A 25069-nucleotide genomic window follows, 5' to 3' on the forward strand; every position below is an offset into this window, starting at 1 on the left:
TACCGCGTGTGGTAAAATTGATAAAGTAGTTTTATTCTTCGGGTCAGTACGATTACAGCAATACCTCATTTATGTCATTTTTTATGTTTTGGCGCTTTTATGCAATGAAAACAATTTTATATAAAAAATAATTATTTTTGCATCGCTTTATTCTGCGAGCTATAACTTTTTTATTTTTTCGCTGATGACGCTCGTTTTTTGGGGGACAAGATGACGTTTTCAGCGGTACCATGGTTATTTATATCCGTCTTTTTGATCGCACGTTATTGCACTTTTTGTTCGACGGTATGATTATAAAGCATTATTTTTTGCTTTGTTTTCTATTTTTATGTTTTTAAGGGGTTCGCTAAAGGGGTTAACTAATGGGACAGTTTTATAGGGCGGGTCGTTACAGACGCGGCGATACTAAATATGTGTACTTTTATTGTTTTGTTTTTTTATTTCCAAAAAATGAATTTATTAGGGAATATTTTTTTTAACTTTATTACATTGTCCCAGGGGGGACATAACTGTCATGTGTGAGATCGCTGATCTGACACATCAGGCCCCCGAAGGTCCCCGCCACCATATTGGATCCGTGGACATGCAGGGAAGGAGGCTCCCGCAGCAGCGCTGCACATCAGGGGAGCACGGAGGGAGCCCCCTCCCTGCCGATGCTTCCCTAAATCCCCGATACACTGCGATCGTGTTTGATCGCAGTGTGCCAGAGGTTAATGTGCCGGGGGCGGTCCGTGACCGTCCCTGACATATAGTGCCGGGTGTCAGCTGTGATAATCAGCTGACACCCGGCTGCGATCAGCGGCGCTCCCCCCGTGAGCGCCGCTGATCGCTATGACGTACTATCCCGTCCATGGGCATAGGGGCTCGGGTCTCATGGACGGGATAGTACGTCAGATGTCAGGAAGGGGTTAAGAAACTTGAATTGTACTGAATGAAACTACACTGTTCATGAGGACTCTATTAATTGTATCTGTGTGAGTAAGTGGATCCATCTTGTGCCTGAGGAAGCTGCGGCACATGGTCGTCCTGAGTAACGGTTCCCCCAGAGTTCCAAAGAATTCATGAGACCTGTTCCACCCCTATCTGAATCTAGCAGCGTGCACGTAACAGGGAGCTATGCACTGCTGCAGCTGCTATACTCTAGGAGGGGGTTGAAGGTTTGAGTGATAAGTGGGGGTCTTAGGACACAGACCCCTACCAATTTGCTTGCAATTAAAAGGGCACTCATATATGTACAAAAAAGTTATAAAGCTTATTTATGCTTTAAAAAAGGAGTTGAATGACAGTCACAAAAGGGACGTTTGCAGAGAAGTAAAACCTACCTCTTTATTAGAAGAGGATTCTGCCGACTCGCAGGCATTCAGACGATGTTGTCGGTTGGTGGATTCTGCCCCCTGCGTGGAAGAATCGGGAGATGGAGACTGAAAAGAAATTTAAAAAACAAACAAAATAGTTAATGATTGATAAAATCAATCCATTAGTGATCAGAGTTTCTATTTTAGTGAATGGAACATACTGTTCCATAAAATGTGCTTGTTTGTTCCGATCCATATCATTGAGACGGCCAGTAAACCACATTTTCAGGTCACCATTTTTAGCGGCTCATTTCTGTGTCTGTATACATTAACACGATGGACCCCCCCACCCCAGCGCCATCTATTTTTAGTATTTTATCAGTTTTCTAACTTGTCCAGATTCACACCTGTTTGATGACAGAATATCTCTTTATGTAACCCCTTTGCGTCCTGCCCATATTCTGTTTTTGAGTTTTAATCTTTTCCCTCTCCTTATTCCAAGAGCCATAACTTTTTTAGTTTTCTGCTGTCATACGCATATGAAGGCTTGTTTATTGTGGGACGAGTTCTACTTTTAAGGGCGGTCTCACACGTCCAGATAATTCCGGTACCTGAAAAAACGGTACCGGAGCCATCTGTGTCCGTGTGGATACGTGGTACCACCGTGTGGCACACGTGTGGCAACCGTGTGCCGCATCAGGACCACATGGACGGCCGCCAGGGAAGAAGCGCTGTTCCCCGGCGGCTGGTGCTGAATGCCGCTGTCATTCTTCTCTCCTACTCTGCCGGCAACAGCGAGCAGGAGAGAAGAATGAATGAAAACTCTACGTGGGGTCCCCCTCAGTTTATGAACCAACCCGGCAAAACTAACATCTGGGGGCTGCTATTTTCATTGATCTTGGCCCCAGCAGCCTCCAGCTGCCCAGAAAAGGCGCATCAATTAGATGCGCCTATTCTGGAGCTTTGTCAGGCTCTTCCCACTTGCCCTGTAGAGGTGGCAAGTGGGGTCATAAGGGGTTAATATCACCTTTCTATTGTGAGGTGACATTAAGCTCGGATTAGTAATGGAGAGGTGTCAATAAGACACCTATTCATTACTAATCCTATAGTAAGTAAAGGGTTAAATAAACACACACAATAAGAACAAAGTCTTTTAATGAAAGAAAAATGAATGGTGTCACTTCACGTTCCGTAGCCACTGACGTGTGAAACTGGCCTAAATGACACCGTTCATTTTATCATGTGATGTACCAGAAAGTGGGGAAAAAAGTCCAAGTGCAGTGAAATTGCAAAAAAAATCCACAATTCCACAGTGCTTTTTTTTTTTTTACTGTTCATTATACCACAAAATTATCAGACAATATAACAACGTAGTTTTGTTTTGGTGGTGAGAATTTTTTAGGAAATTTGTGAACAAAAAAAAAAAAAAAAAATTTTGTCCCCATTTTCTGAAACCCGTGACGTTTTCAACTGATGGGGCTGTGTGAGGACATGTTATTCACGCCCTGAGCTGAAGTTTTACTTTATAACATTTTAGGGTAGTTATAATGTTTTGATCACCTCTTACTGCATTTTAGGTGTTTTGTGGCATCCAAAAAAAATGTTGCTTTTTTTTTGTCATTACAGAGTTTATGTTAATTATTTTCGTATTTTGATAGACCGGACTTTTACGGACTTAATGATACCAAGTGTGTATTTTATTTATTTATTTTTAATGGGGGAAAAATGGAGTGACTTGAACAGGTTTTGGCTTTTTCGGATATTTTTAAAAACATTTTGTTTCACTTTTCACTGTATTTGTTAGTCTCCTTATAGGACTTGAACCTGTGATCATCTGATTGCGAGTACTACACACAGGAATACCGCAGTACTGCTGTGTATAGCACAAATCATGGTCTCGTGTGAACGCCAGCCACAAAATGGCATCCATAAGAGAACCGTCGTGACAGGTGCAGGGATCTTCAGCAGACCTCTGACTACTGTGGCAAATCATCAACAAAAATCACGCCACAGGGCCGCCGAAGGGCTGTTAGAAGATCATGTGCCATGAGCTGTAAATACCGTTCTCACAGACAGCGGCATTTTAACAGGTAAACAGCCATGGATAGAGATCCGCTTCATGTGCGGATGTTGGAGGCAGATGATGGCTGAATATCAAAGCCATCATCTGCCAGGAAAAATATGGGCTCTTCTTGTGAACCCACAACAAAGTCAGGGAGCCCTAATTTGTACGTAACTACACCATATTGTGATTAGGGGTTAATAAAGTGAGAGCAATACAATAAATAATATTCTACTAGCTTAGCCCTCTCAGGTCTGTAAGTTACGGTAGGGAAGCATTGGTCCACAGAGATTGGTCACTGTAATTTCAGGTAACTTGAACTCATTTGATAACATGATACATATGTAATCTGATAAACACTTTATATAACAATTATGAAGTTTACTACCAAAAAAATCACTCCAAAGTGCTGGCCACTATGTTTTTCCCTTGTGTCCACTTACTGTCCACTGTCTGCTGAAATGTGTAATCAGTCTCTAGCAGCAAAGAACACCAAGATGGATTATTGGAAATGGAGGTAGGTCTTTCCTTCTCTGTTCCTGCTTTCATGTCTGTCAAATTATATATAATCATAACTAAAATGCAGACTTTCAATTCAGGGCAGGCAACCTGTAGGATAATGGCAAAAAGAATACTTGCTAGGAAGTAAGGGAAAGGATGTTCCAGATCCTATAGTGCTGGCAGAATGCTGATAAAGTGGAACCATCATTTAAATAAGAATGGATGGCAGGTTAAAAAGCATGAAAATCAGAAAACTTCCTGGATATATAGACGGATATGTGCTCCAAAAGTTTTACCTTGTTGTGGGGGATGAGATTAGGAAGTTCAAGTGTTTATAAGTGTTTATCCTCATGTTTCCCTCTTCTAAAATAATAACACTTATATTCACCTCCGGAGCCCCTAGCAGTGTCAGCACTGGCTCTCCCAAGGATCATGTAACATTATTATGTCAAGCGATCCTTGAGGCCAATCAGCGATGACTTCGCTCTCCCTGCATTCGGACAAACCACATACATTCGGAGGAAGTCAGAGCGCTGATCTCTCATTCTCTCCAGATGTATGTGATATGTCTGAAGCAGAGGAGAGTGAAGTCAGCGCTGATAGGCCACAGGGACCGCATGACATAATAATGCTACATGATTCCAGGGAGAGCCAGTGATGGCACGCTGGAACAGCGAGGTGAATATAAGAGTTAAAAGGGGGAAACATGAGGATTGAGAAGGGGATGAACAAGTATTGGACAACCACTTTAAAGATCCGGCATGCATTAAATTTATATCTACAAAGGGGATTTGAAAAAAATAAAAAAACAGAGCTCTGGCTGCAATGGCACACTGAATCAATCAAATGGGTCAGATTTAGCAAGGCTAGCTGCAGTCACCTTTTACAGAAAGAAAATACTAATACTACTGGGTTGTTAAATTAGAGAAATATTGAACTTCTCATTTTCTTTTTACAGTGGAAATACAATATTCTGCTTGGAATCTAACTTTATGTGTTCCATCTGTTTTACATGACAAGTCCCAGCAGCCATTTTTATTTTACAATCATAATTTCTGTACTGAGAACAAAGCGTTACAGTGACAGTACTGACCACAAATATACTGTACTGCCAACAGCCTGCTCATGAGACATCTGCAGATGAAGCAGAGCTGAGGCTTACACGACTTATATGGATACTAAGATGTACAGTTGAAACCAGAAATTTTCATACACTATATAAAAAAACACATATGCAAGTTAATCCCAATATCTGACATGAAATCAGACTAAACCTTTCCCGTTTTAGGTCAGTTAGGATTACCATAATTATTAATATTTGCCAAATGCCAGAATAATGAGAGAGAATTTTTTAAGGCATTTTTATTACTTACTGCAAAGTTAAAAGTTTACATACACTAAGATTACTATGCCTTTAAACAATTCTGGACTGCCCATATGATGTCATGTGTTTGGAAGCTTCTGATAGGTTTTCTGGCAACATCTGAATAAATTAGAGACACACCTGTGGATGTATTTTCATGCACACCTGAAACACACCGCTTCTTTGTGAGGTATCATGGGAAAGACTCAAGAAATCAGCCAAGATATTAGAAAGAGAATTGTGGACTTGCCCAAGTCTGGCTCATCTTTGGGTACAATTTCAGGATACCTGAATGTGCCTCGTTCATCTGTACAAACAATTATACGCAAGTACAAACAAGATGGGAATGTCCAGCCATCATACAGCTCAGGAAGGAGACAGGTTCTGTGTCCTAGAGATGAACATGCTTTGGTCCGACTGGTGAATATCAACCCAAGGACAAAAGAAAAAGACCTTGTGAAGATGATGGTGGAAGCTGGTAAGATTGTGTCAATATCCATAGTGAAACAATTACTACATCAACATGGGCTGAAAGGCCACTCTGCCAGGAAGAAGCCTTTACTCCAAAAGAAACATAAAAAAGCCAGATTAATGTTTGCAGATGCACAGAGGAACAAGGACTTTAATTTTGAGACATGTCCTGCGGTCTAATGAAACTAAAATTTAACTTTTTGGGCAGAATGACTATATTACATTTGGAGGGAAAAGGGAGAAGCTTGGAAGCCTAAGAACCATCCCAACTGTGAAACACGCGGGTGGCAGCATCATGTTGTTGGGTTGTTTTGCTGCAGGAGGGACTGGTGCACTTCACAGAATAGATGGCATCATGAGAAAAGAAGATTATGTGGCAATATTGAAGCAACATCTCAAGACATCAGCCAGGAATTTAAATCTTGGGCGGAAATGTGTCTTCCAAATGGACAATGAACCAAAGCATACTGTCAAAATGGTAACAAAGTGGCTTAAGGATAACAAAGTCAATGTTTTGGAGTGGCCATCACAAAGCCCTATCTCAATCTTACTGGACATTTATGGGAAAAGCTGAAAAGGCAGGAGCGAGCAAGGTGACCTACAAACCTGGATCAGTTACACCAGTTTTGTGAGGAGGAATGGGCCCAAAATCCGACCATCTATTGTTAGAAGCTTGTGGAAGGATATCCCAAACGTTTCACCTAAGTCATTCAGGTTAAGGGCAATGGTCCCAAATACTAATGAAATGTATGTAAACTTTTGACTTTGCAGTAAGTAATAAAAATACCTTAACACATTCTCTGTCTCTCATTATTCTGGCATTTGGCAAATATTAGTAATTATGGTAATTCTAATTGACCTAAAACGGGAAAGGTTTATTCTGGTTTCATGTCAGATATTGAGAAAAACTACATGCATACGTGTCTTTATATAGTGTATGTAAACCTCTAGTTTCAACTGTAGATGTGCTGTAGATGTATTCACACTGTATGGGTGTTTAGGAATGCCCAGAGGGAGGTTGGTGAATCGCCAAGTGGGCGCAGTAGACCTGACATACCTACAGCAATTTATACATTATGACAGATTCCCTTTAGTGCAGTGAGTTTTTATACATTCAAAGGACTTAGTTTGTCCCAAAGAAGCTATTGCAGGAAATCTTCCTAGAACAGCTTCTATTGAAAACTGCCTGGAGGTATAACATGTAAAAAACTGAAACACTTTTCCCTTAAGTTTTCTGGCTATTAAAGTAAAAAAAATACCAGATGTTTTGCTGAAAAAAAAACAGTGATGATGTAATGCAGACAAGAAGTAATGTTTTTGTGTGGTATAACTACCTGGATCAAAGGGATACCGTAATCCCTTCAAAGTTTGAAAATTCATAATTTTTAAAAATGTCAAATATCTGATTTTTCTTTATAAATAAATGGAAAACATAGCAACTTAAATTCATCATTAGCATAAAGTATAATGTGTCACGAAAATACAATCACTGGGATATGTTGAAACATTCCAGAGTCATAGCTGCATGAAGTGAAACACATCAGATTTTAAACATTTGGCTGGGTCACTGAACAGTAAAAGCTGGGATCTGGTTTCCTGGCAGCATGGAAGAGCTCACAGCTCTGACCAGCTACACAACCATGCAATTTCTATTGGTATTATTGGGCCGTGGCAGAGCCAAGCGTCCAGGTTCCGAATGGGCCGGTTTAGAAGATACAGTGGGTACAGAAAGTATTTAGACCCCTTTACATTTTTCACTCTTTGTTTTATTGCAGCCATTTGGTAAATTAAAAAAAGTTCATTTTTTTCTCATTAATGTACACTCTGCACCCCATCATGATTGAAAAAAACAAATGTAGAAATCTGTGCAAATTTATTAAAAAGAAAAACTGAAATATCGCATGGTCACAAGTATTCAGACCCTTTGCTCAGTATTGAGTAGAAGCACCCTTTTGAGCTAGTACAGCCTTGAGTCTTTTTGGGAATGATGCCACAAGTTTTTCACACCTGGATTTGGGGATCCTCTGTCATTCTTCCTTGCAGATCCTCTCCAGTTCCGTCAGGTTGGATGGTGAACGTTGGTGGACAGCCATTTTCAGGCCTCTCCAGAGATGCTCAACTGGTTTTAGGTCAAGGCTCTGGCTAGGCCAGTCAATAATGGTCACAGAGTTGTTCCAAAGCCACTCCTCTGTTATTTTAGTTGTGTGTTTAGGGTCATTGTCTTGTTGGAAGGTGAACCTTCGACCAAGTCTGAGATCCAGAGCACTCTGGAAGAGGTTTTCATCCAGGATATCTCTGTACTTGGCCGCATTCATGTTTCCTTCAATGGCAAGCAGTCGTCCTGTCTCTGCAGCTACAAAACACCCCCATAGCATGATGCTGCCACCACGTTTCACTGTTGGGATCGTATTGGGCAGGTGATGAGCAGTGACTGGCTTTCTTCACACGTACCGCTTAGAATTATCACCAAAAAGGTCTATCTTTGTCTCATCAGACCAGAGAATCCTATTTCTCATAGTCTGGGAGCCCTTCATGTGATTTTTAGCAAACACTATATGTCTTGCACTGAGGAGAGGCTTCTGTTGGGCCACTTTGCCATAAAGGCCCGACTGGTGGAGAGCTGCAGTGATAGTTGACTTTGTGGAACTTTCTTCTATTCTCTACTGCATCTCTGGAGCTCAGCCAAAGTGGTCTTGGGGTTCTTCTTTACCTCTTTCACCAAGGCTCTTCTCCCACGATTGCTCAGTTTGGCTGGACGGCCAGGTCTAGGAATACTTCTGGTGGTCCCAAACTTCTTCCATTTAAGGATCATGGAGCCCACTGTGCTCTTAGGAACCCTGAGTACTGCAGCTATTCTTTTGTAACCTTGGCCAGATCTGTGCCTTGCCACAATTCTGTCTCTGAGCTCCTTGGCCAGTTCCTTTGACCTCATGATTCTCATTTGGTCTGACATGGACTGTGAGCTGTGAGGTCTTATATAGACAGGTGTGCCTTTACAAATCAAGTCCTATCAGTTTAATTAAGCACAGCTGGACTCCAATGAAGGACTAGAACCCTCTCAAGGAGGATCACAAGGAAATAAACAGTATGTGACTAAGGGTACCGTTACACCTAGCGACTCACCAGCGATCCCGACCAGCGATATGACGCAGTCAGGATCGCTGGTGCATCGCTAGGTGGTCGCTAGTGAGCTGCCACACAGGCAGATCTCACTAGCGACATCGCAGGGGACGGGGGTCGCAACTTACCTGTCAGATGCGGCGATCCTGCGTCCTCTCGCCCGGCTCCACACGTCGCTCATCGTCACAGCAGGAAGCGCCGCAGGAAGTGACCGACGAGAAATGATCCAGGAGCTTCTCGCGCGATCAGCGATAACCAGCGGGGGAGCCGGTCGGAGGTAAGTATACATGCAGCGATATCGCTAGCAATATCGCTGCAACGTCACAAAATCGGTGACTTTACAGCGATATTGCTAGCGATATTGCAGTGTGTAACGGGGGCTTTAAAGATGAGTGTCTGAGTAAATGGTCTGAATACTTATGACCATGTGATATTTCAGTTTTTCTTTTTTAATAAATTTGCAAAAATTTCTACGTTTTTTGTTTTTTTTCAGTCAAGATGTGGTGCAGAGTGTACATTAATGAGAAAAAAAATGAACTTTTTTGAATTTACCAAATGGCTGCAATGAAACAAAGAGTGAAAAATTTAAAGGGGTCTGAATACTTTCTTTACCCACTGTATGCGGCAAACGACTATGAATAGTAACTAACAAGGACAACCAGTAAAAAAAACAATGAATCACGTTAAATGCAATGGACAATCATTTTTCAATCCCTGACATAAACCAGATGGCACCACACTAGCCTGTCCTGGGTTTCAGCATAGTTCCTGTCGGTCACAGTGAGGTGACCATATCGAAACAGGCATTATAATCGAAAAACAGAAGTTGAAAAATCCCCACAACCCGCACCAAATGTTTCCCTGCAGAGCAAATAACAAAAGGATTTTATAGAAAAAGTGATCATGTTTGAAAAAAAAAAATCAAACTGAAAAGTGATAGATGAAAAGAAGAAAAGTTCACTACATGAGGATTATGACTATGTAAAGGAGAATTGTTACTCGGTTCATACGTTATGGACTGAATAATTTCTTTGTGTACTTTTATTATTATTACTTTTTTAATAGAGTTTCTAATCCCCAGCATGAACCTTTCGCTAAGGCAATTCCACCACCAGTATGTCATTATTCAGTTGGGATTTAGCATTCCATACAAGCCCACATTAAAATCTGGTGTGACAAGTGAAGCAAGGTGTACAGAGCCCGGCTTCATCTGTCCTGACCCAAGGTCTGACCTCTGAAAAAATATTAGAAAGAACATTAGCACAGAATATTGAACATATCTGTATCCATAAAGCTATAGCAGCAGTTTGGGTCAGCCAGGGACATGACAGGTTCCCATTTAAAGGGAATCCATTGATGATCCCCATATCATGTGCCTTAATGAAATGGACAATGGATGCATCTGACACCATGTGTCCTTGTCTTTTTGACACCTTTATTTGAATGTATACCCTATTTATGGCTGTCACAATGTAATTATGTCCTTCGTGTAGTTTTATCCTGATGAAGAAGTCGGATGACTTTGAAATGCGTAGATAATAAAAACTGCATACCATTTATCGAGTCTCCTAGATTATTGCCGTGGAGTTTTATGAGCAGCGCAGAGGAACCAATTACCGTAATCTGTACTTTTGGCCAATTCTATGCATCACTTACTGGGCTGCTTGTTGCAGTTTTGATAATCACGGTTTTATCTGCTTCAGATCTAGTAGTTCTGAGCTCTGTATAACCCCGCCCATACCACTGATTGACAGCTTTCTGCTGTGTACACTGTAAATAGGCAGAAAGCTCCTGTCACGCCAGCGCCGCCTGTCAGGTCGGAGCCGGCGCCACCTGTCTCCCCCCGACTCCCCGCTCATCACTCCAGCCGGCGCGCGGCGCCCCCGGTCTCCCATCCTGCAGATCTGCATGGGGCTTCCTCCTCCTCCTCTGCTCCTGTCCCGGGCATGCGCCTTAGGCCACGGGCGCGCGCTCTTGCCCTCTCTTAACCTCTGCTGCACCAGCCCTGTGGAGCTATTACCAATCAAGCTCCAGCACAGGGTATATCAGGCGGTTCCTCCCTCATGGAGGCGTCTGATTATCGTGTGCCTTCCGTACGGTAGTCTGGCCCCGTCTGGCCTCTCCTGTCTCTAGTAGCTCCTGACTCCGGTCACTCCTGACTCCTGTCGCTCCTGACTCCTGTCGCTCCTTACCCTCTGCCTTGTCTCATCCACACCTGAGCCGCCCCTCTTGGTATCAGCTGTCGCGGTATTCGACTCCTTCGGGCCTGCTCCTAACAGTCCCTGTATAGGGGTCGGCACCACCTGGTCAGCTCGCCCCAGGGATCCCGGTACCGTGACCCAGAGGGTCAACTCTTGCTACTCCTTACAGCTCCTAATCAGTGATGCGAGTGTGGTACCCATGTGGTAACACAGAGGTCATGAAGATGGAGAACAACCTAGCAACAGGTTTCCTAATCCTATACTGAAAATTTCCTGTTATAACTGTGATTTTATCAAAATTGCAGCAAGCATCTCGCCAACTGATACATTGCTGGAATCATGGTTTCTTCTTACATTATGTTGCTCGCAGATCAGGTGGCAAAAACCTAGTGATGGATTCCTTTTTAGCAGAGAATAGAAATCAGAAGAGTCCACTAAATAGATGAAAATATTTAAAAAAAAATATGGAGATTTATTCTAGAGCGAGTTTGTCTACTTCTCTACTGGCAATGTTATCATATGTTGTTCTAGGTGATGTCAACCACCAGTGGTGGTTACAGGTACAGAAAATTACCCCCAACTACTTTTTACAAAGCCACGCTGTCACAACAATAAATCACTAAGAAGATACACCCCCGAGTACTGCAGGAATTAAGCACAGTCATAGATAGACCATTATTTTTAATCTTTAAAGATTCCATAGTAACAGGGTCTGTACCACAGGACTGGCGTATAGCAAATGTGGTGCCAATATTCAAAAAGGGGACAAAAACTGAACCTTGAAATTTTAGGCCAGTAAGTTTAACCTCAACTGTGGGTAAAATCCTGGAGGGTTTCCTAAGAGATACTATACTGGAGTATCTGGAGAAGAATAACCTTATGACCCAATATCAACATGGGTTTACAAGGGACCGTTCCTGTCAGACTAATCTGATAAGCTTTTATGAAGAGGTAAGTTCTGGACTGGACCAAGGGAATGCAGTGGACGTGGTGTACATGGACTTTTCAAAAGCTTTTGATACGGTGCCACACAAAAGGTTGATACATAAAATGAGAACAATGGGGATAGGGGAAAATATGTGTAGCTGGGTTAAGAGCTGGCTCAGGGATAGGAAACAAAGGGTGGTTATTAATGGAGCACACTCGGACTGGGTCACGGTTAGTAGTGGGATACCACAGGGGTCAGTTTTGGGCCCGCTTCTTTTTAACATATTTATTAATGACCTTGTAGTGGGCATAGAGAGTAGAATTTCAATATTTGCAGATGACACTAAACTCTGCAGGGTAATCAATACAGAGGAGGACAATTTTATATTACAGGAGGATTTATGTAAACTAGAAGCTTGGGCTGATAAATGGCAAATGAGCTTTAATGGGGATAAATGTAAGGTCATGCACTTGGGTAGAACGAACAAGATGTATAATTATGTGCTTACTTGTAAAACACTGGGCAAAACAGTCACTGAAAAAGACCTGGGTGTATGGGTGGACGACAAACTCACATTTAGCGGCCAGTGTCAGGCAGCTGCTGCAAAGGCAAATAAAATAAAGGGATGCATTAAAAGAGGCATAGATGCTCATGAGGAGAACATAATTTTACCTCTATATAAGTCGCTAGTGCGACCACACTTAGAATACTGTGTACAGTTCTGGTCTCCGGTGTATAAGAAAGACATAGCTGAACTGGAGCGGGTGCAGAGAAGAGTGACCAAGGTTATTAGGGAACTAGGGTGTCTGCAATACCAAGACAGGTTATTACACTTGGGGTTATTTAGTTTGGAGAATCGAAGGCTTAGGGGTGATCTTATTACAATGTATAAATATATGCGGGGACAATACCAAGACCTTTCTAATGATCTTTTTACTCTTAGACCTGTGACGGGGACAAGGGGGCATCCTCTACGTCTGGAGGAAAGAAGGTTTAAGCATACTCACAGACGTGGATTCTTTACTGTAAGAGCAGTGAGACTATGGAACTCTCTGCCATATGATGTTGTAATGAGTGATTCCCTACTAAAATTTAAGAAGGGACTGGATGCCTTTCTTGAAAAGTATAATATTACAGGGTATATACACTAGTTTCCTTAATATTGCGCTGATCCAGGGAGCTAGTCTGATTGCCGTATGTGGAGTCGGGAAGGAATTTTTTTCCCCAATGTGAAGCTTACTGTGTGCCACATGGGTTTTTTTGCCTTCCTCTGGATCAACATGTTAGGGCAAGTTAGGATAGGATATGGGTTGAACTAGATGGACTTAAAGTCTCCCTTCAACCTTAATAACTATGTTACTATGATGTTGTCTCCAAAATGTTTTTATGTGTAGAAAAAAGGAATCTGGATAACTTTACACAAATTCCAGTAGCAGTGGAGATTCTCGCCTAAGAACTGTTCCTGCTAAGATGCTAAAGCATGCAAGGGCTTCTCTCCGCCACATTAAAGTGTATGGAGCGATGAAAAGCCCACTGGTCGGCAGTGTCCCTAGTCGGGGTGCGGCCTCACTCAACACAAGTGTATGGAGAAAGGCTGTGCCCACTAGTCGGGCTCTGGATGGGAGTATGTATAACTCATACATACCCCTCCGATCCCGGTTCAGAAACCGGCGAATCCCTACAATACATGCGATGGGGGGATTCACAAGTCTGAACTCACACAGAGTGACTGTAGACTTATCGATTTAGGCCGGACAACCCCTTTAACGGCACCAATCACAGGATCTTCATACTGTGCTTTTAAAGCAAAATATGGAGTTTTAGAATTATCAGATTACCACAGCCTGTCTCTGAAACGCTCTCCACGTTAGGACTGTACAATGTTTTTTCTTATGAAGAACACAAAGTCAAACAATTTCCAGGGGCCACAATATCCTACCATCTCAGACGTGTGTGACATATGGAATTACCTACCACAAACGTCTAATAGTTTGGATTGAGTGGAATTTACACCTATCAAAAGAATGGGGCCCCTTCTCCCCTACTTAACAATCCAAGAGTACGTGATCATGCATGCGGCTCTCTCTAATGACCTATTTATCTAATCACTTTTGGAGAACTAAATTAAGGTTATCGGACCCAATTCTCTTCATATTGCCAATATACATGGCACATAGACAAATATGTCATCAAATTCAGACTGATAGGAATCCAGGCCTTGCCTAGGATAAATGGGCTGAGGTTCTTTGATGTCACCTGGGACAATGTATAAAATAGCAACAATTCCCTATTCAAAGAAAATGGACCCATCTAATAGGTCCTACACAGTGATGGGTGAGAAACGGCTGGGGAAAAGTTGAAGATCTGACTCATTGAAATCTGTGATCCTGGCAAGGAAGATCCAGAGAAACAAAAAATCCACTAACATACATGTGGATTTCTTTATTAACACTAGTCTAAGTATTGTTGTCAAAAAAACAGGGATGCTAGAGGAATTTTTTCTCTTTTTCGGTATGATCTATGGTCATTGAACAGCTGTCAGACGTTAAGCAGTGCCAGTGCTACCTACAGTGGCTTCTTGTACTTGGCGTGAAGGATGTCTAACGAACAAAATATGAAAAATATCAAGTTTGCATAATAAAAGCAAGTAACAAAAACGGGAAATTTTCAATAAAAAAGGTGGTGAATCCAAAACATAATATCTCATATCTTTGAGATACAACAAATCTTAGACATTGAACATTATTCTGCACAGATTTTTTATTATTAGGAAACTGCCAAAAATGTAGTTTATAAAAATCTGTGTTCTCAGATTTCTTTCAAACATGAGGCATAATATGGTTACTGAGAGATGTAGAAGTCAATAAGAGTTATGTTACCCTTACAAAATAACATTCTGAAGAAAGCAAAATGATCAAAGTTTCCAATTCTCTTGACTTCTTTTCAATCTAGATGTATTTCTGATAGCCTGAATCCCAAAATTCCATATTGTTCACTACCATGAAAAGATAAGCAGGCAATGCTACAGCTGAAGCAATTACAGTCATGTAATAGTTCACATTGAGCACTTACATCTTCATCACGATATTCAGCTTGATAGGTCCAGAAATTCTCCATTGGGCAGTTGTGGGGTAGCCGACGAGTAATAAAGAAGCAGGAGCTCTCAGGAGCATGTAGGATACAATGTGTATTTCTGTGGAGCTACTAACCCAAGTATGCAGGACAAGGTAATCGGAGAGCGGTTACGCCACACTTATTTCTGACCTGATCAATTACTTTCCTGTAAATTTTACATGACCTACCCGGATTCCTTTCAACCACCTGCAGCAGACAGAAATGTTAATTCCTATCTAGCTACAATACACATAGATTACAGGAAAATAGAACCAGTGTTCAAATAAGGCTCTGTTCACATCTGCATTTTGCAATTCTTGTTCTCTGTTTCATGCTAGGAAGGAAAAACTGAATTCATGCAGAGGACAGATGATACATTGACTATAATGAGCTAAGTCTTGTTTCCGTTATGGTGTCCGGCCAGTATGCTACACTTTGTTTCCTTGTACATTATAGTGGAATGGAAACCAAACAGATCCCATAATAATCAATGAGGTTTTTCAGGCGCCAAGATGTAACTGATCTGTGGTCCGCCTGAATTCCTTTTCTCTATACCTAAAACAGAACAAAAAGGAATGAAAGATTGTCCATTACTTTGATAGCCCCTTCTCAACTGCTATATTACTCCATGTAAAATAATACATATCCTCTTCCATTCCAGTGATGTTGGCGACTGATCTACCGGGTACCATCCGACAATGTTATGCCACGTTAGCCTTGTAGCTGACTACATGTGAGCCCTAGGAGACCAAAAGTGGACTTGATGGAATGACACCAGTACCGGACGTGAGTATAGGCTGCTTTATTTTACACAGGAGAATATAACAATTGAGAAGGGGTTGTCTAAGTAGTGGATAACCACTTTAAAGGGGTTGTCCATTCCAAATCAATACGTCTGCAGTAACTGTGTGACTAGACTTATGAATCTCCCCAACACACTCACTGTGTGCTGTGAAGATTCGCCGGCTTCTGTGCCTGAGTTATACATACTCCCGGCCAGAGTCCGACTAGTGGGTGCGGCCTCGCTACACACACTTGTATTGAGCGAGGTCAGGCCCTTACTAGCGATGTGGCCGTCAAGTGGGCATGGCCCACTAGAGGGCACGGACTTGCTCCAAAAAAGTGTATAGTGCGAGGCCCACTGGATGGACACTGGCCGGGAGTATGTACAACACATACCTACATACCCTCCTGTCCCAGCTCTAAAACCTGTGAATCCCCGCAGCACACACTGCGAGCACTGGGGGTGATTCATAAGTCTGCAGTCACACAGAGTGACTGCAGATTTATCGATTTGGACTGGACAACCCCTTTAAGTAACAGAGGTGTAACAATAAAAATAAATTAGTTGTGCTCTAGATTATATATTTTACATACTGTAAATAAAGACTAACAAAAGTTGGAAGTCTACATTGACATCCCCTTTAAGCCCAGTGACTGGCTGCAAAGGTAACATGTCAATTAGTGTATCACAGATGCAGTCATATAGACAAAGATCAGAGGCAGCAGAGAAAAGTTATTACTGGCGAGGCAAGAGGTAAAAGAGACATGGAAAATTAAAAACAATCAAAGAGGAAAATATAGTACGTAAAGTTGGTAGATAGATGATAGGGTATCAATTAGATAGATCATAGGGTATCAATTAGCATTTTAGGGTGTTCAATTAGATTATCACTATATCAAGAAACTATTCTTTAAGCAATTCCCTAATATATTCTGTAAAAAGCCTTCAAATGTGGAGGCAATAATTAACTCCTTATTAAAAAAAATCAATCTTACTATGTAGGCATGACTGAATCCACTCTCACTCAGTTACCAAGGCATTTGGAAGAGAATGATGTGTAATTCCTTCTGCAAGATACACAGTACTGTGCAAATGCTGCAAAGTAAGAACGCTTTAAAAAAATAGAAGCGTTAACAGTTTATTTTTATAAATTAACAAGATGCAAAATGAATGAACAAAAGAGAAATGAGATCAAATCAACATTTGGTGTGAGCAGCCTTTGCCTTCAAAACAGCATAAATTCTCCTAGGTACACTTGTACACAGTGTTAGGCCGAGGGTCACACTTGCAAGTGTGATGCGAGAAACTCGCGCGAGTCTCTCATATCAATACCTGGCACTGCCGCCTGCGGTGCGGACCGGAGTGTGCGGTTGCATAGAAATACAGTGCCGGGTATTGATGTGTGAGTTTCTCGCATCACACTCGCATGTCTGACCCTGGCCTTAGAAAGAATTCAGCAGGAAGATTGTTCCAAACATCTTGGAGAACCAACCACAGAACTTCTGTGAATATAGATTTGAGAAAATCCATCTGCATCTTCATATAATCCCACAAAAGCTTGACGATGTTCAGATTAAGTCTCTGTGGGGGTCATATAATCACTTTCTGGACTCTATTTTACAGAATGCTGAGTACAGTTCTTAATGTTATTAGCTTTACGTTTGTGATCGTTGTCCTACTGCTGAATAAAATCGGAGCCAGTCAGTTGACTCTGTGATGGTATTGCATGCTGGATAGCGATCTGCCTGTATTTCTCATCATTGAGGACACTATTAATCCTGACCAAATTGCCAACTTCATTTTCTGAAATGCAGCCTCAAACTTGCAAAGGAGCCTCCACCATGCTTCACTGTTGCCTCACTTATTATTGTACAGCTCTCCAGTCATCCGGCAAACAATCTGCCTTCTGTTACAGACAAATATGTCACATTTTGACTCATCAGCTCAGAGCACCTTCTGACTTTTTTGCACCCAGTTCCAACTGTATGTTTTCGCGAATATTTGAGTCACTTTGCCTTGTTTCCATGTTCAAGGTGCAGATTATTTACCACAATTCCTCCATAAAGACCACTTCTGTCTAAATTTCTCTGAACAGTAGATGGGTGTATCTAGGTCCTGGAAGTGGCAAGGCCTCCAAAGTGCCCTGATCTCAAGATCATCATGTCTGTGTGGGATTACATGAAGAGACAGAAGGATACGCTTAAAATCACAAACATACGAGGAGTGGGGGCACTATTGCGTTTATTTTAGGGTGCCAACCTCCACTGAGAGGTAGTAGCACGTCTTCAGGGAATACTAGGGAGAGTAGTTTGCAGGAACCCCTACTGTCTATGACTATTTATATAGGATTTATCTAGTTAATTGAGCAAATTTTCACTATCACTGTATATTTATGAATTAATTTGCATGTTTGTGATTTTACGCATATACCGCAATAAAAAAATTAGTTTTAGGGGATTTTTGTTAGCTGAATAAAAACTACGAACACTTCTATTTTTTAAAGCCTTCTCACTTTTGCAGCAATTTTTTTTTTTTACACCCGCCTAAAACATTTGCAAAGTAAAAAGGATCCATATGGCGAGGCCAAGTAAAATACAAGACACTCCACATTTTACAGGACAGACTCCATGCTCTGTTTTTCTAGACTTTTGATTGGGGGCCTTAAATTTCTCCAACAACTATGTAATTTTGGTAGATTGCAAAGCTACAGTACAAAGATTTCTTGAAACATCAGATTGAGGCCACATGCACACGTTCAGTATCTGGTCAGTATTTTACCTCAGTATCTGTAAGCCAAAACCAGGAGAGGGTGATAAATCCAGAAGTGGTGACGTGTTTCTATTATACTTTTCCTTACTGTTCATTGTTCCACTCCTGGTTTTGACTTACATATACTGAAGTAAAATACTTACCAACTACTCAACATGTGAACGTGGCCTAAAAGACAGAGCTTTTTCATAACCCACTAAATGGCTCCACACTCACATAACTGGTAGATGAGCTTGTTGGGTGATATAGAGTTCACTCCTCCATGCAATCCTTATGTCAAAAATTGCTCTAGGTTCCAGACTTGTTGCAAACAGTTAGAGGCCAGGGTCACACTTGCGAGTACAATGCGAGAAACTTGCGCGAGTCTCGCGCATCAATACACGGCACTGCCGCCGGCACTCAGAACCAGAGTGTGCGGTTGCATAGAAATACATGCACACTCCGGTCCGAGTGACGGCGACAGTGCCGGGTATTGATGCGTGAGTATCTCGCATCGTACTCGCAAGTATGACCACGGCCAGAGGAGCGTGTTCAATGGTCATACATGCAAATTACTGCTCAATTCACATGAAAGGATTCAGAAACCCCTACCTCATCATCAGCAATCTTGATTAAACCCTTTTTTAGTGTGAAACAGCAATATTACTTTTTTACATTGAAAAACAGAAATAAAACAACCCAGTAAGTTATGAAATTAAGCTATAGCAAAGATTGGGGGGACTAAAACTTAATATTGAATCAATTTTTTTAAAATTGTACAAACACTATGCAAATATCTAGAAGAAACGCACTCTAAAAATCACAAGACAAATTAGGGTGTCTAGAATCTCCAGATTCCTAATGGAAAGGTCATAGAAACCGCATATAATTAGTCTTCATCAAATGTGAACATACAGACCTGCGTCACCACCTGGCGCACCCTGTATAAAAGAGGGAGCCCGGTCGCCGTCGAGTACACCTATAGGGCATGCTATGGGGCCCGTGAGTCCCCATCCACCCTCAAATACTCACCTTTCCTCATTCCCTGCTGCTTCAGTCTCTTCAGCGTCTTCTGACTCTCTGTGACGTCTCAGGGCAGAAAGCTATGAGGTCATTACAGTGCACCCTCAGAGTCAGAAGACGATGAGGAGACCAAATCAGCAGGGAACGAGGAGAGGTGAGTATTTTTTTTTTCTTTAATGTATGAAGCCATTATATTGTATGGAGCAATATATGGGACCCATTACACTGTTTGGATCAATAAATGTAGCCCATTATACTGTATAGAGCAATACAGGGGGCATTATACTGTATGAAGCAATATATGGAGCTCATTATACTGTATGGAGCAATATATGGGGCCCATAATATTGTATGGAGGACTATGTGGTGCCAATTATAATGTATGAAGGACTATGTGGTGCCCATTTTACCGTGCGGAGGACTATGTGCTGCAAATTATACTGTATGGTGCAATATATGTGGCGCCCATAATACTGTATGGAAGATTATACTGTATGTGGTGCCCATAATATTGTATGAAGGACTTCATGGTTCCCATATTACTGTATGGAAGACTATGTAATGTCCATAAAACTGTATGGAGAACTATGTGGTGCCCATATTACTGTATGGAAGACTATGTGGTGCCCATAATACTGTATGGAGGACTATACTGTCCGGTCTAAAATGAAAAGTCTGAAGTCACTGTGTGACTGCAGACTTTTGAATTCCCTAGTGTACTCAGTGCGCGCTGCGAGGATTCACAGGTTTCTGAGCTACTGTAGAATTTACAATTTATATCCCTCATGTAATGTAAGAAGTGAAATCGTTAGCATTGTACTATACCTATATTTGTTATCTGTGCATCATGAATTGTGGTATGTGTTAAACAGACCCACTCTGACACTTTCACACGGGGCCCACAAAACCTGAAGCTGGCCCTGATACTGTGACTCAGATCATAAGGAATCTTGCTATAAACTCTGCCTGCTCTGAAAATTTCAAGATGACTAATTTTGCTTATAACAACAGTTGTAATATGAAAAAACAACATGACCAAATGTGTGTTCAAAAAAAGTACCGTACATTTAACACAAAACCCTGATTTAAACAATAGGTCATTTTCTGATGACAAATTCCCTTGAAAAGAATTTTGCCAACAGTTTGGCCCTTCTAAACGGCTAACAGAGCCAGCAAAGTATATAAACCATACTGTGTTGATATTCATAATGGTTGCAAATACCAGAAATAGAAGACTATCTGCTGAGCCTCAACAAGAGTCCAGGAGGTGTTTCCAAAGCATAAAGGGACTGATTAATTAAAGTGTTTTTTGGCATAAAACACTTTGAAAAGTTGCAACATTTTTGCACAACACTGATTCTTCTGACTTTTGGCGTCTTTACGCCTGACTCGGCCAGTTCTGCCAAAGTGGGAGGAGGGCACGGTGAATTCCGCAAAAGCTAAGCCACTTTAGTGACATAACTTAAGTCAGAAATGTGACACTCCCTGACTGGAGTAGCATTTCTTGCAAGGCATACATGTCACAGAGAAGATGCACTGAATTGAATAATTTGGCACAACTTACTGCACAACGTCCCTTCGTTAACGACTACAACTCCAGTCTTAACAAGTCGGCGTTAAAAGGGCTCTATGGGCCGGGCTAACTGCACGCTTTGCTGCTTGACCCCGCACCTCTGCTCTTGAGTGACAGCTGTTTCCATCTCCTTGATAGAAGCCTGAGCATTACCTTTTTTCTTACTTAGAAAATCAACATGTATGGGGTGGCCAAAATCAGGTCTTGGCTCTACACACAAGCTTAGGCCAATTTCACATTAAGCTAATTAACCTATCAGTATAAGGAAATCATTCGATTTGTGATAAGACTTAACTTCATCCCGCTTTTACGTTACTTTGAATTATTAATAAGAAAACCACAGCAATTCTATTAAAAGCGATTGACAGTTTCACACTTTTAATTGCCATGATTCATCCTGCTTTCGTACTAGGCATGCTCTGGCACTGGCACAATAAATTAATTAGAATTATATGCCAGGGAGACGCACACTCATTTTGGGCAGGTAGCATCGCTGATGTCATGGTTTTTATATTCCAAGAGATTAAGCAATAAAAAATACATTTCAGCACAAGATTGCTGATGATTCAACGCGCAGCCATCTGCTTAATGCAATTAAATACGGAAAGTTAACTGGACAATTTTACTGCTGCGCTTATATCGGCCCATTCCAGGGCACTGCTTTTTATGACGTGGCTTTTTCTTCAGGGCTCAGCGGAGGTCTATTTTCTGCCCTCTTTCCTAATTACTCATTTAATGTAACGTTCATTGTGCACCTGAAACCTGTTCAATAATGCAAGGCCAGCTTCTTATCTGCCACATTAATTATTGATCAGGGGAACAATGGAATGGACAGAAGATACAGCCCTATTCTAATAGGAACCTACTGACACAAAAAGGATAGTTTTAATGTGGTTTGTGCTTTATAAAGTAAAAAATGTGCTACTAAAGAAACATTAGCTTCTCGAATTCTTCATTAGAAGCATAATAAAATAGTGCTCAATGGAGAGCATTAAACTACTGACCTAGCCCTGTTCCGTTACCGCACCCCTCTGAGTACCCACCTGTCATCCATCTGGAAGAGAATATTTTTCTACAAAATACATTAGATTACTGTCAGACAAACCCCTTGACTAATATGGAAATGGATGACCATCTAAAGATGGCGCATGTTCACATTAACATCTGACAGTCTCCAGCAAAATGGTGGCACATGCGTAAATCGAGATTTTGGCTCATGAATGAGCAGAGATCCCAATCTGCGCATGCCATCCTCCGGCGTCATTTTGCTGAAGAACGCCGGGACATGAATGTATATGGGCAGCAATAGGGCAAAAGTTAAAAAAAGGAGGCTTATACAAAATCGGTGGGTTCGGGGCAGAGACGAAGACCCTATCCACAGTAACTCCCCAATGCCCGAAGAGGATATTACACCGAAACTTCTAGGTGAATTAAACAAGAACCAGGCTATGGATTTACTTTCGCTACAGGTAGCCATTAAATCAGTATATCAGGGCCATTATGGCCATACCTTTACTTTAACAGGTTAAATCCCGACAGGTGATACATACTGCTCAATCTGTGGGTAGCATGTATTAGCCACTGGCTGTACGATCACAACGATGCATGTTTGTCTCTGAAAAAAGCATGTATGCCCTGACAGGTTTCCTTTAATTAAGCATTTAACTATTGTAAAGTGCATCTGCTAATGGGAACATTGCTTTATATGACCTCCACATCAAGCTCTAAACTTACAAGCAGTTTCCGATGAGAATGATGTTCTGTAGACACCAGACATACTTACATCTCCACCTAGTGGCCTTTGGTCATCACAGTCCTTTGTTGGACTGATATCCTGCCTCATTACCCAAATAGGCTCTTTTGGCTCATCAGGAGTGTAAGGGGAGCGTACTGTCCTAGTCTTTACTTCCTCTATTGCTTCCTTTATGTCCTTTATAGCCAATGAAATGGCATCACGCTTTTCCTTACTATACCTTTGCACCATCTCTACGGCATTAGCAGCAGTTTTGGAGGCAGAAGAGAGGTTTCCATTCGTTACATGCCCCCCACCGACCTTGGAATGTTCAGGGTGGTCTATACTTTGCTCAGCTTCTGGCATATCCTCGGCTGCTTTGTCTAGGCTTTGGGAGCTCATACTTTGTTTCACCTCTGCCACAATTTGGTCAATATCTTCTTCTTGCTCATAGCTGTCCATTCTTGGGTATGGTGCAAACTCAGCTTCCTTTTCAGGACTATCCGACTCTCCATCAGATCTTTCATCATAATGGTGAAGACGAGCGCCCAGGGCTTCTTTTCGATAATTGTCAGCTTCTTCTCTCTCTTGTTCATAAAGGCGCAGACCCTCCCTGATGTCCAAATCAGGAGTATCTCCTATTTCCTCATACACGTGTTCCTGCAGTCCATAGTCTGCATAAGGTTCTGCGTATTGCTCATCCTCACCCCTGTGAAATAGTCTGTGCGTGTAGACATAGCCAGAGTATGCTGCGCTAATGGCCTCCTCTTGGTCCATACCATGAAAATGTAAATGATTGGGGAGAGTTCTGTTATGTAGCACCTCATCATGCTCCGCCTCAGCGTTCTCGGTGTATTCCTCAGACTCGGGCCTATACTGAATAGCATAGGCATTCTCATCCTCATTTTCTTGCGCTCTGTCAAGGTCATATCCATCTACTTGACCGGCAATGACATCCCCCTCTGCAGTATCTGTGTGATTGTGAAACCCACTCTCCGTACTCGCAGATCTTGCAAGCGTTCCTTCTTCATCTTGCCCAGACTGTCTATCCTGCTCTGCAGTTGCATGCCGTGAGTTAGGAGACGCGTACGGATCTTGTTCTTCTTCAACTTCTGGAAGTTCAAAATCAGCTTCCACAGATTCGTTGATGTCTGCATTTGCAGGCTCATCGCTTCCCTCCACCTCTTGTGCTCCGTCTAAATGGTTCATGGCAGATTTTCAGGTGGTTACTGTGTTAACATCTTGTCTGGAAGAAAAAAAAAGAAATCATAGTATAAGATTCTAAGAATGATAAAGCTAAAGAAAACGGCACAGCTCTACCAAGAAATACGTATGGCACCAGCACTAGAAAATTACATGCAGTGGTGATTATAGGGCATAGTTAATACCAAATGTATTGTAATTACACTGCCAGCACAGGAAATGTAATTTAACAGAAAAACAGCAACGGCATAAGAAAAACAGTATACAATAGGTCAAGAAGCACAAACTTAATTAAAACAATAAAGAACCTCTATCGCATGTAAATACAGCTAGTCATTTGCTGAAACCAGAATTATCCAGCAGAATGCTTCCCCTACCTCTTCTGCACCTTTGTGCCTGTCTGTATACAAGGAAATGCCCCCAAGCATTGAGAAACCCACTAAAAGCTGCCCCCCTCGTGTTCGATTTACTCACACTTTCCTCACGGAAGGCTCCAGACACTGCAGGATACAAACAGAATTGTCACACATGCTCCAAAGCGATCAGGAGGATGACTGCAGCAAATAAACAAGCCGCTAAAATGAGAAAATCTCTGCTCAGTGGAAAGAACTGCTGCATGGTGTACCTATCTATCTTATCTAATATCTACAATAAACGAAAACCTAACCAGCAGCTCCATATAGTGTGAACAGGTGCAAGCTGCAGTGACTGTACAAAATACAAAAAAAAGAGAACAGCAGCACTCTAGATAGATAGATAGATAGATATGTAATAGATAGATATTAGATAACATGTAGAGAGCACAGCAGCACACTGTAAGGCCGGGGTCACACTAGCGTATGGCATCCGATGCGAGAGTGTCATGCGACTGTGCTCCGATGCTCTCGAACAGAGAAGATCGTAGCACAGCTGCGGAGGAGGCGGAGAAACTAATTTCTCCATCTCCTCCGC

The 25069-nt window shown here is 41.8% G+C and overlaps 1 protein-coding gene across 5 annotated transcripts in view; it reads right to left on the reverse strand.

Annotated features, from left to right (window-relative positions):
- APBA1 (amyloid beta precursor protein binding family A member 1) overlaps positions 1-25069 on the reverse strand; it is a 285201-nt gene that overhangs the window by 79134 nt on the left and 180998 nt on the right. For all 5 annotated transcript variants that reach the window (XM_073543715.1, XM_073543716.1, XM_073543714.1 and 2 more), the window contains 2 exons: positions 22967-24161; positions 1323-1421 (listed from right to left, as the gene is read on the reverse strand). In XM_073543715.1, the coding sequence (XP_073399816.1) occupies positions 1323-1421; positions 22967-24124 (1257 nt within the window). In that variant the 5' untranslated portion in view covers positions 24125-24161. The remainder of the gene's footprint in view (positions 1-1322; positions 1422-22966; positions 24162-25069) is intronic.

This window comes from Dendrobates tinctorius, unplaced genomic scaffold, assembly GCF_039654945.1.
Source record: "Dendrobates tinctorius isolate UK_male_01 unplaced genomic scaffold, ASM3965494v1 ptg000134l, whole genome shotgun sequence".
In the NCBI taxonomy this organism is placed as follows: Eukaryota; Metazoa; Chordata; class Amphibia; order Anura; family Dendrobatidae; genus Dendrobates; species Dendrobates tinctorius.